This window comes from Pleurodeles waltl, chromosome 2_2 (assembly GCF_031143425.1).
Source record: "Pleurodeles waltl isolate 20211129_DDA chromosome 2_2, aPleWal1.hap1.20221129, whole genome shotgun sequence".
NCBI classification, from domain to species: Eukaryota; Metazoa; Chordata; class Amphibia; order Caudata; family Salamandridae; genus Pleurodeles; species Pleurodeles waltl.
The window spans coordinates 351232299-351251206 of NC_090439.1; the positions used below are offsets into that span (position 1 = coordinate 351232299).

At 40.4% G+C, this 18908-nt stretch overlaps 1 protein-coding gene across 2 annotated transcripts in view; it reads left to right on the forward strand.

The window, feature by feature from the left end:
- Positions 1 to 18908, forward strand: part of GPLD1 (glycosylphosphatidylinositol specific phospholipase D1) — an 833365-nt gene that overhangs the window by 305113 nt on the left and 509344 nt on the right. For both annotated transcript variants that reach the window (XM_069218887.1, XM_069218885.1), the window contains exon 6: positions 3475 to 3523. In XM_069218887.1, the coding sequence (XP_069074988.1) occupies positions 3475 to 3523 (49 nt within the window). The remainder of the gene's footprint in view (positions 1 to 3474; positions 3524 to 18908) is intronic.

Genomic DNA, 18908 nt, shown 5'->3' on the forward strand with positions numbered 1-18908 from the left:
GACACTATCAACATCTCTCCATGACCGTCACCTCTCTCTGATGTCTAGTTATAGCAGTGCATATAACACCCAAAAGGGTATCAAGTGGTCTCAGCTAACAAAGGGCCTGATTCACAAAGATAAACTGAAACTTCTGTGTACCTTCACAATTGTTTGCTATTCACAAAGGTATTTTACAAGTAGTATCTTCACGAATGAAGAGTCTCCCCACATAAGAAGATAATATTGTCCTACCATTGCAAGTGGATAAGACACCTGCAGAGGAATGAAAAACAAGACACTTGATAGACATTTTGTGAAATGTAACATGTGCAGGCCAGGTTACAAGATAGGCCAACAGTAGATTGAAAATACATTTTAAACGAATGCAGGAAGCATAAGCGAGTATATTGAGTACATTTAAGATGGGTATAGGTTCCCTTTATTACAAATATATTTATTATAATTCCAATAAATATGAGGATGGCTCTCAGCCAAAATGAAAGCATAACCACACTACAAAGTACAATTGATAATAAAATGCACACAGATTGATGTAGTTCAACGCACATTGCGTACATAAGTTGCATTTAAAGAGGTGACACACTAAGGCCCATATTTATACTTTTTTAGCGCCGCATTTGCGTAATTTTTTGACGCAAAAATGGCGGAAACTTACAAAATCTAATTGTATTTTGTAAGTTAGCGTCACAAAATGACGCAAATGCGGAGCTAAAAAAGTATATATATGGGCCTAAATTGCTCTTCTCCGATGTAATTTCAGAGTTGCCTGCATCTTTGCCATAGACCTTTTACGCTGGTTAATAGGATTAAAGTGATCACTTGGAAAAATGCTTTTAACTCACTGGACCTCCTGACCTTCAGTGTCTAACAGACAGGACTAGAAATCGACACTACAGGACTGCAGCGTGACATGTTGAGGACAACTACAGTTGCCAGTGACTGTTCACCACTACCCTAATCATGCAAGATATCGTTCTAATTAAAAATGGTGGCCATTTTGGAATGTATTTTGCTAGTGATCTTGATAAAAACTCAACCTGAACTGGCCACCATTTAACTTGCAACACAGGATGATGCTTTAAACTTCCAATTTATGTTTATGCCCCTTCGTCTTTAGGCCTTTGTGCCCCCTCATTTATTAATTATTCAGACATCCCCCTTCTAATACACTCCACCACAAGCCCTCCACAGAGTGAGAGTGGACGTTCCCATTTTCATCTTTGTGGGCAGCGTAAACAGAACACCTCTCGGCCGTCTATTTCTCTTTCTGTTTTTTCAAAGACTCAAGCTGCATGTTTTATTTTTTCATGACATTTCTCAACCGTCTTGCCACACTTTTATGTTCATATTTCTTTATCTGCTGTGTCATCTTTAAAAATTAACATCTGCATAGGAGACTGACAAAGAAAATTAAGGCTTCCTGAGTTTTGTGTACCATGCTTTTCCAAAAAACAATAACACCGAAAAGATGAAAATATTTCCTGGGACTTAATACTACTAAGGAATGTATATTTTCCATTAAGAACAAAATACGTTTGGAAATGTACACAAGATTCTGGGTATGCATATGTTTTACGGAGGACTGACGGTCTGCAAATGTTCCGCCAAGGGTTTCTATGCAATTTCTCGCTTATAGAAACACCTGTCACTCCCTCCTTCATTCATTATTTTCACAATCCACTAGTCCAGAGGGCCCAGGAGAACTGATCTGAGTGTCTATTTTCCGATTGTGTTGTCTTCCAAAAAGAAGTAGCAAAAAGCTGACCGTCAGCTTTCTAACTCAGTGTTCCCATACAGCAAAAACAAAAATATGCAATGATTGAAAAAAATATTGTTTTATTTTTATTTTTTATTTTTTATTACTAAGTTGCTTATTATTGACCTAGGAAAACATTCATGAACACAAATGAAGCACCAATGAATACTGTAAACGCCTTGTGTCAGAATCGGAGGAGCTATTGGTGGCCAACTTCACACATATTATCCATACATTCCTACATCTTTATTGCTTCAATGTTCCAATCGGAAAAACTTCAGCACAACCAACGCGTTTCATTCCAACAGTAATGTTTTCAAGGCTTATAGGGAAAACCAAGGGTTTCTGGCAAGAAGGAAATGGTGGAAGAGGAATAAAATCAAGAGAGAAAGCTTGGGGATTGTAAACCAGAGTATCCTACGAGGCCTTCCGTCACTAGTTAGACTCCAGCTCATCCCTGCTGCTTTGCTTTTAGTCTGTGTTACGCCAGTAGTGCTCGCCTTTACGGCCAGGCAGCCGCCGAATGACCAAGAGGGACAGGTGAGAGCATCACAAGTGGAAGCGAACAATAAAAGCAGTAACAGAGGTGACATTTCACAAATCGACTAAGACAAGCACTACTTGTGTAACACAGGGATATACAGCTTGCTCTGTGGTATGTCCCATTGAGTACAAGAGATACTTTTCTAACTCTGAAGTTGTTTTTTGTTAGTGAAAGCAGACTTCAAGGGAGAAAAAGATAGTGCGGAGCAGAGATGCTGGACAATTAAGTATCTCCTACTTATCTGTAATCTGTATCGTGAGAGACTGGCCTTTGAGACCCTTTCTTTTCTCTTCACCACACCCCAGGCATTAAGTATTATTGTGTTCATTTTTTTAATAGAGACTCACAAGAAGTTTAAGTTTATCTCATCACATGGTGTGAGCTTCATTAAATATCTAATTGTTTATCTTCTAGCAGTAGCGCTGCTTTCAAACTCCTTGCCAAGGTGTTCAAGACAATTAATGGCCTATCCCCCCCTCGCCCTCTCTGACGGAAACCATACCCAGACTCCCCTTTTTCTCTGCCCACACAATACATGCCTTCTAAAATAAATATGTAGACACGACATTTATATCAAGCAATATTTCTTCATGCAATATTTTGAAATACAACCCTTTGTTCATCGATTACGGAAACCTACCTGTACACCACCTCACTCAATTCATTTTATTTACTGGTCCTCATCGCTGGAATTTATCCAAAGGAATTCAACGCTGTATTGAGACACATGCCCTTAAGATTGAGTTTGATGGGATCATACAAATCTTGGCTTTATCCCCTCTAATGAAGGCTTACATATTTATCCACATCCTTTAATAGACGTATCATCTGGTGGAACAAAAATGCGGTGTACTGATGTTTCATCCATTTGTCTGTGTCCTCAACTAGGTTTATGTGTACTCACCTCGGTCTTTCAAGGTACCTTGGTTTCAATACTTCAAAAAGCTGATGTATCTGCCCCTGTACCAAATAATGACTTATTAACATACATACATGCAAGCAAACATACATACATACATACTTACATACATACATAAATGTAGTTGTCAGGTTGTGAAAGCTATAACCTTGACTGTCTCTTATGGGTGAACTCTATAACAATACATAACTTATTATATCGCCAAAGTCTGAAAGTTCCCTTTGCATAATGTGTCTGCTTTTCTTTTCACAGATTGATTTTCATGGATCATATGCAGACGCTCATAGTGTTGGCGATTTTGGTAAGAACAAAAAGATTTATCTGTACTTCTATGTTTATTAACGGAGAAGAAATGTATTTACTGCCTATTTCTATTCCTAGCACTACCATTATTCTAAGTGTGTTTATACCAACTCCAAATATCGCATGCAAGAACAAATATATACGAACAGACCCACAAAAAATCTGACACTATGAGCCGCATCTACCCTGCCACTCATCCCCCAAGCATCAGGGCCGGCCTTTTCTGGAATCACTCCCGTGTCAGACAATGCTAGCAGTACTGCCCAGAGGAATGTCATAGTAACAAAATGTTATACAATGTCACAAAGTACAACAAGCTATGTCAGCGTCTCATGAATCGTTTTATAAATGGACTAAGATAATACAAAATTAGAATTTAGCGTGCAGTTTGCAAAGCAAAAGTATTTGTGAAGCAGTTCACTTTTGATTCATGTGTTATATGTTGTCTATCTCAATCTGCAATGCACGTGATAAAATGCTGTTCTTATCCTACAATTTACAAAAAGTGGTAAGACCTGTGGGTTTCGTTATCTCTTTACATCCTTACACTGATGTTTTCAGATCCTTGATTCTCAATCATTGGGTGTGTATCACAATTCCTTTTAAGATCTCTTGCTTGACCACTGCCTATCATAGTAATAAATACATTGGAGCCTCACGCCTGGAAATCGTATTTGCTTCCAAAAACATTAACCTGAGGTTCACACTCTTCCATCGCTTATTGAACGCTGAGTCTTATAAAAAAGAAAAAAACAGGAGATCTTTCCAAGATACAGAGCTTAAGCATGAGAAATATTCGTGGATTCCAAATATATTCGTACTGCCTAGTGAGATACTGCAGTCTAAAGGTTGACATAGCTAAAGATTGACATGGCAAAGTACCCCTCACCATTAACACGTAAATCAGTTTAGTAATGTATTTCCCTCTGTGGTTAGTCAGGGTAGAGCACAGAGGCCAATGCCAATATCACCGCACTACAGACAAATTGGTGTTGAATTAGGTTTAGCATAGATGCAACAAAGCCTTGCTCCAAGCTATAGAACATTTTCAGAATTTAATATCAACACAGTCTAAGATTACAGGAATACCATAGCCTCAGCTGGTAAGAGGAAGGTCTGACTTCTCATTGCTCAAGCCTCATATTTCAGTTGGGTGGGTCCGTTTTGACACAACCCACCCTTTACGGTCAGGAGGCACATTAGGCCGTGACTGAAATATCTGTGCCTTTCTGAGGAAAGGGCTTTGTGTTTTGCTCCCTCGCTGTTGGCTGGGGAGGAGGACAGTGCCGCTCATTGTGTGTAGGGTACCCAGCCAACTGGGCCTACATTGCACATCCCAGGCTGTGCTGTAAGTGAGCTAAATGCTGATCTACTTTTGTGAATTCTGTTAACTTGATCAAGAACTGAATGTCACACCACTCCCAATTGTGCCAGTTATAGGTGATAGAGTAGTCCATGCGTAGCTAGGGAAAGGTGGCATGCACACGTATGGTAGTGGTGCATCACTCATTGAGTTGGGACACAGGTGGAATAGAGTGTAACCCCTCCAGGATATACATGGCAAGACTATGGGAATAGGGTAAATGCAGTTTATGCACTCTGCACAATCCTAAATACTTTACCCGAAAGTGGCGCAAACCTGGAGGCCTGTGTAACCAGTTGGTGCTCACTGCAGGAAGATAAGCAGGAGTATTGCAGAACCCATGTTTGAGAATCTCGTTGCCTTTGCTGTACAGTGATGAACTAGGAGCAGGCCAAGGCCATGTAATAACCTTAATAATAATTCATAACTGAAGTTCAGTTACCATACTAAACGGAGAGGAAGAGGGAAAAACTATTGAAAAGTAAACTTCAAATGGGAATTGTGAGACTGTCAGCTCTCTACATACGGAAACAAACTTTCTGCTGGCATAAAATGACCAAAATCGTGGTGCAGCAGTCATATTTTACAGTGCAGCATGCCATTTGACCCTTTAATATGGTTCAGATGTTCTGATTAGCATATTTGGGTGGATTGTTCATGCATATGGAGATCTGGGATGCTGGTCATTGTAGCCCATGCAGCAAATAGTTATGCTTTGACTTTTTCCACGCCTCCAAGTCCTTTGACAAGATAGGAGTTGCTGCAGCAATACCGTTTATTACTAGTGAGTCTACCGTGCCTTGACCCACAGCAGTCCAGCACGACATATGTGCCCCATGTGTCAGTGGTGGAGGTCTCATCGGAGCTCACTTAAAATTGCCTTCAACACCTGGGGCCCACAGGGAAAGTGAGTTCTGTTTGGCAATCTATATTGGCCAACTTTCCAATTCCTGACTGACAGTTAAGCCAGGAGACATAGATCACAATATCATTGGGCACTTCCTCATGCTATTCCATCACTAGCCATCTGGCTTTCAGCTGAAGTTAATAAACCATCTGCCCCCTTTTTGTCGGTTTCCTCCATCTCAACTAAACACATTCCAAAGCTATTTCTATTGCAATTTGTAGTTCATCCCACCAGGTCGTAGACAGAGCTCCCATTAGTTCATCGATACAGTTTTACATAATGGGTCTCGAGACTTGCCAACCCAATGAGTACTCACAGATAATCCATGAGTGAGAAATCCATTCAGGCTGAATTTTCTCAATTACTATTCACTAGGGGTGGGTGTAACCCAAATAATTCCATGTAGTGTAATCATGAGGAATACCTAAGAATTCAGTGACACAATGCTTGCAATACACAAGACGAGTAAATCTACATTTAGTGCTATTTTATAGTGTAAAAATTACCCATCACATTCAACATGGAGGCGAATATGCTTTTAGGGTCACATGTACAAAGCATTTTTCTAGTCGCAAAAGGGCCGTTTACGACTAGAGAAAAATGCCTTTTGGTACGTACAAAGCCCAAATTGCGATTCAGTAACTTGTTATCGAATCGCAATTTCGGTTCCGCGATTCAGCATTAGGAAGGGGCGGGTTCAGAACGTCCCTTCCTAAAACCGAATCTGAATGGTAAATATGATTGTTTTGTGACTGTGAATGCGGTTGCAAAACAATTGCAGTTAGCACCAATTTCAAATTGGTGCTAACCCATTCCCAAAAGGGAAGGGGTCCCCAACGGACCCCTTCCCCTTTGTGAATGCAAGAAAAAAAGTTTTTTAAGAGCAGGCAGTGGTCCCACAGACCACTGCCTGCTTTTAAAAAAATGAAACTGAAACGTTTAATTTTTTTCTTTTTAAACGCTTCCCGTTTTCCCTTAAAGAAAACAGTCTGTGTTTTAAAAAAAAGATTGCTTTATTTAAAAGCAATCACAGACATGGTGGTCTGCTGATCCCAGCAGGCCACCACCCCTATGATTTTTGCGATTGTCATGGGGCACAAAATACGACCTACCTCATAATTAATGAAGTAGGTCTATTTGCGACCCACCAGGAATCGCAAAAGAAACTCAATGGAGTGTGAATTGTGATTTCCTAAATGCGATTCGCATGGAATTGCAAATAGGAAATTGCAATTCCAAATGTTCGTACATGTGGCCCTTAGTGCTGAGAAACAGTGCTAAATTCAGCAAAACATGAATAGCAAGCATCAGCTGCCGCTCGCACTCGCTAAATGTGCTCTCAAGTAGGATTTTCCCCCTAAAATTACTCCTAATTAAACAAGGAGGCGTAATCATGTAACTACTTGTAATTCTGCATCAAAGAGTGATGCAGAATTACCAAAATTACCCTGATCACTTCGTTTTCATTGAAACACTGCTATTCACATAATAAATTGGCATACAATGGATCTGAATGGGTATATTGCATTCTTACCATCTATTCTGAACATCTGATTAGAAGTTGACACAAACATCTGATTTGATGAAATAATTACACACACTCAGCAAGGACCCTCTTGATAACCTTTTTTGTACATCACCATTTTAAACTATTTAAAAAAAACATTTAAAAGTTTTTCTTTACACTAGGAAATATACTAAAGGTTAACACTCTCAATTATAGTTTCCACAAGCCAGTCCGTGTAATGCTGTAAGAAATTATCTCTGCTGTGGAAATTCTCCACCTGCCGCTGTATGGCTGGCTTGCTGTGTGTGAAATTCAATTATATATATATAACATGTATGTATAATATTTATTGATAAGCTATGCTGTAAAATGGGTCTGGGAGTATGAAGAGCAGTTGACCACCATTTATTTTATTTTTCATTATGTGTCTTCTTTGCTCCTGTGGCCAATCATGTTTAACAATCCATAACTGTCTCTTGTCACTGCAGTCTGACATCTCCATGTTCGTTCTTGATCATGAGGATAAAAATTAACAGCTTGATTAAAGTATTATTAAGATAATATAGTGGTCACAAAAGTGATAAATAGTTTAAATAATTTAACCATCAAATTAGAAGAAAATCAGAATTAGATTTCATAAATTACCTTTGCTATTATGAATTTAGGTGATTTGCTTGTACCTGACTCTTACTGGTAAATTCATTACATTTTAAACCTGAGCTGCAGGAATCACTTAAGCATGGTTGAGGCCTTTATATGCTTTATTCATAATAGTACAGGGAGTGACTGGCCTTTTTAGCTCTCCAGGTCTCTGCTTGCAGATCATGGCCAACAAAGTGGGAGGGACTCCAGAACGTTTGTCTGTGGTCACCCCTGGATGTCATTAGGTGGTACTTCACTGTTATTCTGTGGGAGACCAGGTATCTCAGACAGAAAGAATGTTCACGATTTCGGATTTTTCCATGAGGACACTGTCTGACATGCCCATGTGACATCATTCTGGGAAGAGAATTGGGAGTGAGGACATGGTAACTAAGGTAAACTAGTCAATATTTTAAGTCATTTTACTTTACCTACCCACTAAGGAAGAGAACACCTGTTGGAGTTTGAAGAGGAAAAAATGGAGCTCCACCTATTAAGATGCACAGGCCCTTTGTGAAATCCATATCCTCTTCTTGCTTTAACTAGCCACGTTCTGAAATTGGAATACCTTCAGAGATGTGCAAGACATTTATCTACCTGGACTCCAGGTCTTGACTCAATGCAGAAAGATGTGTGGAGAGGCCTGAAACAACTTGACAGGGTGGAACATAGCACAGAGGACATGGTAATTTGGCTCAGATACAAAGCGTTTTTCATAATGAATTGAAAATAAATGTTTCTACCATTAACAATAGCACACTGAATTTGACATTCATGTTGAATTACAATATGGGAACTGAGGAAGTTTTTGACCTCAAGATATCAATAGCACATTCTGCCATTCTCTTCAGAAAGTGTACTGCAGACAATTCCACATTGTATGCACACAGCCATCCCTCTTCATTTCAGATGGAGCATTCTATATAGCAAATTTTGTGAGAGCCAAAAGAAACTGTAGTACAGATGAGTCTTTGAAAAACCTGAGATGAGATGATGGCTAGATTTAAACAAAGTGGCTACTCCATCAGAAATCAGAATGCTCAGACAAGCCACCAATAGAGTGGACAACATGAGTAGAGAAGTCATTCTTTATAAATCAGACCCCATAGGAAATGGAGGAGCAAACAGACTGAAGGAACCCATTCGTTTTATCACCACAATTAACACACAGGTCAACAACCTAAGGGGGATTTTGAAGAATGATTAGGAGGTGCTTTTAAATGAAGACATCCTAAAAGAGGTGGTGGGAGTGGCACCCTCTATGACTTTCATATAAGTAGCTTCTTTTAAAGATAGACTAGTGGAGAGTGCTTACCCTCGATTCCCCCATGTTCTGGAAGAAACCCATCTCCTCAAACGGAAGAAGAGAGGAGTCTTGTAGAGAGGATATTAATTCCTGATGAACCTGCTATGAAATGTATGAACAATCCTCTTACCTCATTACAAACTCATTGGCTCCTTGGGAACCATTAGCAAGAGGCACAGCAAGAAAAATACTAAAAATCTCAGGCATACAAAAAAAATGTCAGACACCTGAAATTCTAATCAGAGACTGTAACAGGAGGGGAAGAAAAGTCCAGCTGCTCTCCTCAGTGTGCATCTGAGACTGTATCTATGGTTGCAACATTGAAATCAAATTTCAATTTAAATCCCATTGCTGAAGAATAGCATGCAGGACACTTAACTGAAATAAAGAAATCAGATATTTCAATGTCTATTATAGAAGAACAATAACTCAGATCAACCAAGTGAGAATCTTCCAACAATTGAAGATCAAGACATATTTGGATCAAGTGATGTGTACTTGAACCGGGATTGGAAGGGAGCCTCTTGAGTTTATTACGCTGTCATCTACAGCTTCAGGGGATGCGCTCGACTGATGTGAAATTAAAAAGAATATGGAAAGATGTGGAGCAACCAATATCTGAGATAGTATTCCATTCAAACTTAATCACTTCCAAACTTTTGAGTACAAGTGGTTTCTTTCACTGTGAAGGTACATATGTATGTCCCAAGAAAAGTTACTGTCCCTGAGTGAGTATGATTTACTACTCAGTGATTGCACTAACATTAGGAAAAACACTAAGCTACCTTCAAACCTCATATATTCTACAAAGGCACCCATAATTTCTGAGTTCCCCGGTCCCTTTCATTTACTTGTGGTCTCCATAAACTTACGGTTCATATACCTACCTCAGGGCACTCATTCTATGTGACAGAAAATGACGTCCTGGGCCTGGGTTGCAGGGGAAATGAACTCTAGAAAATTACTAACCTGTAACAAACTGCAATTTTATTGCCACACATTTGAAAATTTTGCTTGGAATTTAGTAGGCCTATTATGAAATCCTGACAAACCTCAGTTGTTGCGGTACTCAGGTGCAGATGTTATCTGAGTTCAAGAAATTTGGGGGCATATTGAGGAAACGTGGTGCTGCACACAGTGCAGCACCATTTTTGTTTCACCCCTTAGCGACCCCCCTAACGCCACCATGTGTGCGCCATATTTAAACTACGGCACACCATGGCAGTAGTTAGGAGACTAGCATCAGAATTTTTGATGCTAGTCGGGAGCGTTGCAGGATTAGTGTAAAAAATGTTGATGCTAATCCTGCAAAGTCCATTGAGGCCCATCTTAATCAATGGTGTGCCTCATTATAATGCCTGCTCTGGCATTAAAAGTGCTGAAAAAAATGACGCCAAGAAATGTCTTAGATTTCTTTACACCATTTGTTTGGCCCTCCTAACGGGGGAATGCCTCCTTTGCATACTGCCAACACATCTTTGTCCAGCACAGAAATATTCTGGGGCTGTGGTTGACCTTTATTAATCATGTGCTGCCTAAACCTATGCACTGTTTGCTTCTAAACATTATTACCCCTAGATAGTAGAAATGATTCAAAATTAGGTAAATATTTTGGATACTGTTTTGTCCCTTGTCCTTGAGGATACTCTGGATTAGATACTACTTGGAAGTAATCTTAAATCTTAAAATATTCTCTCATTCATGTGTTCAAAGACAGTGAATGTGAAGATCTTTGGGCAATACCAAAAGGCTTTGACAATCTTTAGCTCTGCACTGATGACACTGAGCTAATCCTATGCTTATAATCTCTGCTAGAGAAAGAGAAAGTTGAGGTGAGCAGGTTCAGAGAGGCAGTGGTTTTGTAGGGTGTTCCATAGAAAGGAGGTGCTCTCCACCTAATCTCGGAAAATGCCAGCGTTCCCTGCTTCCTTTTTTGCATAATGTATACAGCACTATAAGCCTGAAAGGGCATTGACTTGATTTATACTGAGTGCCCCCTTGTGTCTGAACAAAGTTACATCTCTCTGATGAGCTTTAACTAGTGCAAGAACATCTCAAGAGTTGCTTTTCTTCATTTCCGCTTGGCATGGATGGTATTTTACCAATCCAAAGCTGTAATAAAAGTCTTTTGTCACTTTTCAGCTCAGCACGGATAACACTTACTAATCCTGTGCCCCAAGACTTTGCTGTAAAACTGGCAAAACGATTTGCCACTCCCTAGCTCAGTGTGGCTGGCAGTGTGCTCATCCAATGCTTAAAAACTCTACTAGAGAAACAGACATTTGAGGTGAGCATATTCGGAATGTCAGTGGCGTTGTAGGGTACTTCATGTAAAGGAGCTGCTCTCCACCTAAACTTTAAAACTACCCAGAGTTCCCTAATTCATTCTTTGTATAATATATGCTGTATTCTAAGCTTGAAACTATACCTGCTGAATTTCAATGGTTTTGTGTGAGGAAATTCAGAACCTTCCTATAACGTCCCTGTAACCTTTGTTTTTTTCAGTGAATTACTAAGAATTTTTTTAGCACGCACGGACGTAAATATATCCAGCACCACACACAGCCTTCGGCCATGCACAGTGGGGGTTGGCCGCAGGGCCTAGCCTATGATCAGTCGACAGCCAGCCCTCCTACATGCACCCAAAGGCAACCTGCACATGGCCAAAGGTCATGCGCAGCATGAAGTTGGATTCAGTGGGTGTGATTTTAAAAGATTTTTCTCTGGAACCGTGAATCCACCAGTGGATTTGCGGATCCAGGGATCTGTGGATCCACCAGTGGATCCGAGGATCTGCAGAGCATACAAAAAAATAATGATTAGGCATTTTCAGCCCATGAGGACCCCTCTATGTGTCCTGTGGGATCAGGATACCTGAATCCCGACCCCTTATGTGTTTTTGCACTCTTCTTTTCTCTCCCCGAGATGATCTGGCAAACAAAATGTCAGCTGCAACTTTTCTGTCAGGTTGCAGCCAGTCATTCAGGGACTTTATTTTTCCCTGGATTTGCAGATCCGGAGCCAGATCTGCGGGTCTGGATCCACTGAGGATCCGCTTCTCTATATATCTATATTTTTTGGCCTTAAATTACTCCGAAACTACTTAATGGATTTACACTAACCTACAAAAAGCCTAATCTGAGGAACAAGATCTAGCTTCCTGACAAATCTGGTGTAATTCCGTTTAGAATGTTAGGCTGTAGGTGTTCCTAAAGACCCGGGGGAAAATGAATGGGGAAAATACAAAATGGGAGCCCGAATTTTCTCAGCTCCCGCATTGATGGATCACCCCAAAGCATTCAAGACAGAAGCGGAACTGACCATAGTATCCATTTTGAAAATTTTGTGAAGTTTCAACAAGTGGCACCAAAGTTATAGGCAAAACAAAAAATACTCTGTCTATGGGTACTAGTTCCTAACTGTAACTACCTACTGGTAGTGATATATATATGTTTATATTTACATTTTAAACATTTTACATATTTATAATTTTTTAAACATATACCAATATCAACAAAAATAATTGATACAAAAGGTTTAAAAAAAAAAAACTACTGTCCCTGCAACTAATAACTTTAAACTCAGAAACACTTAGCAAATAAAAATACTTTCCCTATTAAATAAGCCCCATAAACTGGAAATTAATATGTGCTACTATCTGCTGGAGAAGAACCCACCACTGGTGGAAAGCCTCACTATATCTGGCTGAAGCTTAAGACAGAAAGGCTGCGGTACTCTCATAACATAAAGGGCCTGATTACGATTTGGGTGGTCGGCCTAATAGACCGCCAAGGCTGTGGTTCCAAAAAGACCACAGAGTCTTCTTACAATGTTACCGCTGCCCCAGCAGTGAAGTACTTGACGGGGGTGTCCCAGCAGGGAACTCAGTTAGCAATACAAGGTATAATTTTACATTAATGTTGATGCAGGTGTGTACATTTTGACCAAAAGGTACACATATGCATGAAATGTGTAAAAATATGTTGTGTGTGCACCATTTCATTGGTGGTGACTGGGTCATATATGTCCAGTCCAGTCAATGGCAGGAAAATGCTTACCTGAATTTTTCTCTTTTTTTTCAGGGGTGAAGATGCTGCTGTGAAGGGGAGGTCCTGGATGAAGGGGCCCACCTTGGAGACTGAAAAGAAAAGAAGGAAATGGGAGAGCTAGCACCCTATTTCTTTTTTTTCGCCAACTCTTAGCAGACAGTCTCTCCCGCCACAGTTGGCTCGTGAAACAGCACATCGTAATGTGCATGGTGGTCCCCTTGCCTAAACTGCACTGTGACAGCTGCTTTTCCCCAGCCGGTGTCAAGGCAGCCAGGGGATGGCTGGCGGAGTCGACGGGACTCCAGTGGTCTCTAGTTCAGCACAACACCAACATCGTAATATGGCAGTCAGACCTCCAACACGGTGGCGGTTGGACTTCCGCCTCCATGGTGTGCCCTAGACCGCCAAACTCATAATCAGGCCAAAAGCCTTTATAGTTACAATTGAAGCACTGAATTTAAACTTAGATTAAGCTTAACTATAAAATGAATTTCAATATTTTTTATACACAAAATAAACTTACTACTATTTAAAAGTGATATCTCTAAAATGCAGGACCCAAGACTGCACAAACGTTGTACCGCACAACAAAAAAAGTAGACAAGCCACAATATTTTAGAAGAATCATATACCACCTACACAACAAAAACTAACAATAATAAATACAAAATTTTAAAAAATAAAGCGTAATCCCTAAAATATATTAATGACAATCCTTTTTTAATTTAAAAATTGTCAATGAAATCTTTCAAAAATTATCAAATTTCAATAACTAAAACATTTCTCCTTCCTAATGGAAAAATTAAAAAGAAGAAAAAGAACAACCCATTATTAAAATGCATGCTATGGTAGGGTCACAACCAAAGAAGAGAGTGGTGAAAATGCTAGGGAACACAATCACATTCCAAATGTGATTGAAATTCAAGCTTGTAACATACTGCAGGACATAGGAGAAGCACGCACAAGTTCACAAGAGCCCACAGGAACTATCCTAAAGATATTATTCCTCAAGTTCCTAAAGAAGCAACCAGTCAGCTCCCTGCTGTATAAAAACTAAAATGACTAATAACTAGGACAAGAAGGGCTGGCAGGGAAACAGCAAGAGTACCCTGAACAAAGAAATAGAAATCCCCCAACATTTACCAGTAACACATATTACCTAAATTTCCCTACTGCAAGACAATGAAAATAATGAAAAAAGAGTCATTGCCTATGCAACTAACAATACCTTACTAATCATAACATAACGCAACACATGGTTAATTGACAGCACATCCATTTACACAAATAGAATCTATACATGGAAAATATCATAAGACATATGTCCTCTTAATAAATACACTACTGCCTAACAAGCAAAATGCAACCTCTAACAATCCTGAAATAACGTCAAACAAAAGGCAAATAATTACAATCCCAAATAAAATCATTATTGATATTGGACAAGCTATGATTTAATAAAATCTGACGGTGTACCCACACACAAAGCAATACAACGGTGATATTAGCATTTTAATCTACAATCAGTATAGAATAGGCCCAAATTCAGAATTCACACATCAAATAGAAACATTAATAGAATTAGCCTATGACCCTGTCACAACACTAACCAAACACTAGAATATATATAACAGAATACTGGCAAAGAAAGAAAGGGTTGGCAGCCTGCACCAATCAGGATTCAGGGCCGAAACTAAATTTCACTTTCCATAATGAAATGAGCATGATAGCACCATCTCTTAAGAAGCAAAAACTAGCAATTCAGTGGAAAGTTGGCATGATTCCTTCCAAAGAACACTTGCAAGATACCACCCCACACTATTCTAGCTCAAAACAATAGCCAGAACACTACCACACAAATACCACAAATAAAAACTGATCTAAAAAATTAATTAACAGCTACCTAAATAATTGTATAATAATAAAATGTAACTTTTGTCCTTTCACTCTAAAATTTTTAAAAAAATTAGAAGCTATAATTGAGAATGATAAACATAATAATATGAATTATTTATAAAAGTATTTTCTCAAAATAACACAGTAAACATACAGTAGTGCACATCACACATGGATCAAAAACTCCACCGAATATAACAAAGTAAAATAACACATAATTACAGAAAAGCAAAATATATAAAACACAATACAATAAATCAATCACACCCAACAAATAAAGAAGATAAAACAATGCACTTATGATTTTTTAGCTGAAGTTCTCCATACACAATATGGCACATCCAAAAAGTACATAATCCATCAAAAATGTAGGCAAACTAATATCTCAAAGAAATGCAGAAATACAGACAAAGAGATACTTTCAAAACTTAAAGTCACTCATGGTTAAATTAGTATGGCAGGTAAACGTTCCCATCTTAAGTGGGAAACACTGAGGGGCATATTTACAAGAAACTGGACCATCAGTGCTGATGCGCCAGTTTGCTTGCCTCACCCCTGCCCCACCTAACAACACCATGGGTGCACCGTATGTACAATATGGCTCACCATGGTGCACGTTAGGCCTATAGCGTCAAACGTTTTGACGCTATTGTGGCACTTTGCTGCACTAGCGTAAAAAATGTTGACACTAGTGCAGCAAAGTGTAAGGAGGCCCATAGATTAAAATGAGTGTGTCATGTTAACCGCTGCTTTGAGCAGGCATTAAAAACAATGCCAAAAATGGTGCAGTGAAGATTTTAGTGCACCATTTGTGCGGGTCTCCTGACGCCGGAACGCTGCCTTGCATACATTATGCCTGACGCAGGCATAGTGTTCTGCAGAGTTCGCAAAGTGGCGGAATGCATGCATTGCGCCACTTTGTAAATATGGGGCGGCGAAAATTGCCTCCTTCAGCCACATTAGCGTAAAAAAATGATGCTATTGTGGTGCAAGGAGGCGCAAGGGCCTTGAAACTTTGGCCCTTACATTCCCACATCAACAGGACAAGTTTGCTGCTCCTAACTTCAAGCTTTACTACCTCTTTGCGCGAGCGCATGTTTCCTACTTCTGGTTCCATCCACAATCATATCCCACATCTAGTGGTGGAAATAACTATTGTGCATCCAATACCATTGCTAACTATTATATGTAATCATAGCTCCAGTCAGCTTCTGAAATTAGTGCAATAGAATACACCTTCGTGGGCTAGACAAAATTGAAAACCAGATTAGGATTGACAATATTGTACAGAATTGTATTGCTAAATTTAATTAGTGCTTACTAACCCTATGTGGGTTGCTAAATCTCTTGCACTCTCCATCCATCTTCCTTATAGGACAATCAAGCATAGCACCTACTACAGATAGTAAAGCAGCATCACAACTCATGAAAATAAAAATAACTAAATGGGGTACTTTCTACAAAGAAGGCAATTTCATAGTGCTCTTCAAGATTATTAACATCAACACCCACAAAGCAAAAGGCATCTTCCTGTATCACAGCCTTTGAGAGGCTAGCAAAGCACTCACACTCGCCTTCCCCCAGGAACCTCCATGTTTTACACCCCTAAACTTACTGATCACTGCCAAAATACCTACATGCTTGATCATCATCCTACATAGCTCTATTGAGCACCTATATGCTCTCCTAAATCAAGAGGCAAATGTAACACAGAATTACTGCACTCATTGGTGGAAGAAGACTGGATGCTCTGTAGCTCACAAATTCTATTGCAAAATAGCAGGTTACACATGAAATATTTTTGATATCTCCACAGGGTTTATCTCACCACTAGGAGCATGTGGAAGTACAGCCTCATACACAGCTCTAATTGCCAATGCAGCAACCAGGCAGAAGCAGACTTTGTACACTGAGCACAGCCATGCTCCAGAATAAATCACTACTGGCAGAAGAATAGGGAGACTGTCGCTAAAATGACCAAACACACTGTTTAACTGGAACAGAGGATCGTGCTCTGGGATAGATTAAAGCATTACCTAAAACAAATAGTAAACTTAGGGCCAGATTTAACAAAAAACTGACGGTGCGTGGCGCTGCGCCAAATTTGGCAGCGTCATGCACTGTGATTTTCAAAAAGCAGGGATACGCCCTATTTAAAAGAATAGGGTGCATACCTGTGTTTCCCCGTGCGCTGGCACTGTATTTGCTGTCGTGCTTCAACGAAGGCATCCTTGCACCATTGTGCAAGGATGGCTGCATTGAGGGGGACACAAATAACTGCAGCACACATAGAAAGAGCAGAAAACGAGGAGAAATTAAAGCATTTCTCCTCGTTGTGCCCTGTTAACGCCACCCCTGTGGTGGCGTTAGATTTTGGTGCTGCCTCAGGTTTACGAGAACTCGTAAATCTGGGGCAGTGTCAAAATACTATGGGTGTTGCTGTGGCACGCCCAGACTAACACCTATCGCAAGCCCCTTCCATGCAAAGTGCTGCGTGTGAAGGGGCCGTATTTAGAAGGTAGCGTTAAGTCACGAAAAATGGCTTAACGCCACCTTGTAATTACCATGCAGTGAGTAGCCCAACCCGGAGCATCACTAAAAGTGAAGCTCCAGTGACGCTAGGGGGCTCTTAAAAATGCCCCTTATTGCCTTGCCACTGCAGGTTGCCAAACGCTGAGTGTAAAGGTGGTTGCCTACACTTAAGTCCTGCTTGCAAGATTTTGGCCCTTATTTAGAGTTTTGCGGATAGGGTAAAGTATTAAATAATTAAGGCCCTCATTACAACCCTGGTGGTAAACGCCGCCTACCTCTGTGCTGACGGCTACCAACTTACCGTGACTGCTTCAGTAATCCACCAAGGGTATCAAGACCCACACATAGAATACCGCCACAATACAGACACCCACACAAGTCCGCCAGACCAAAGGTCGGTGATAAACTGGCAGTACCAAAACCCACACCGTTACGCCAACGGAAATACGCACACAGTATCATGACCCATGAATCAACGCATCGGTCTTTCATCCGCGGTAAACCATTGACGGTACACACCTCTGTGCTCAAAATACACACACACTAACAAAACTACACCACATTGGACAATTCAAACTAAACACACCTGACACACATACACACACCACACCCACACACCCAATCCAATATAAAACACACTCCCACATTACACACAACCACTTCAACAAAAAAAGATTGCGACGAGAGAGAGAGAGATACAAGCCAGGAGCACCCACTCAATCTGAGCCACAGAACACCATCACCCATACACAATCCATGCACCTCACAGCACACACCACAACACATCACCCCACACATCCTCACACATATCACTCACACCACATCCATGGCACCCCAAAGACACCGCAGGTTTTCTGAGGAGGAACCAAGGCTCATGGTGGAGGAAATCATCCGGGTAGAGTCACAGCTGTTCGGATCACAGGTGCAGCAGACATCCATTGCAAGGAAGATGGAGCTATGGCGGAGAATCGTGGACAGGGTCAACGCCGTGGGACAGTACCCAAGAACAAGGGATGACATCAGGAGGTGGAACGACCTACGGTGGAAGGTGCATTTCGTGATTTCAAGACACCAGATTGCTGTACAGAGGACAGGCGGTGGACCCCCACCTCCTCCTCCACAACTAACAAAATGGGAGGAGCAAGTCTTGGCAATCATGCAACCTGAGGGCCATCGCAGGA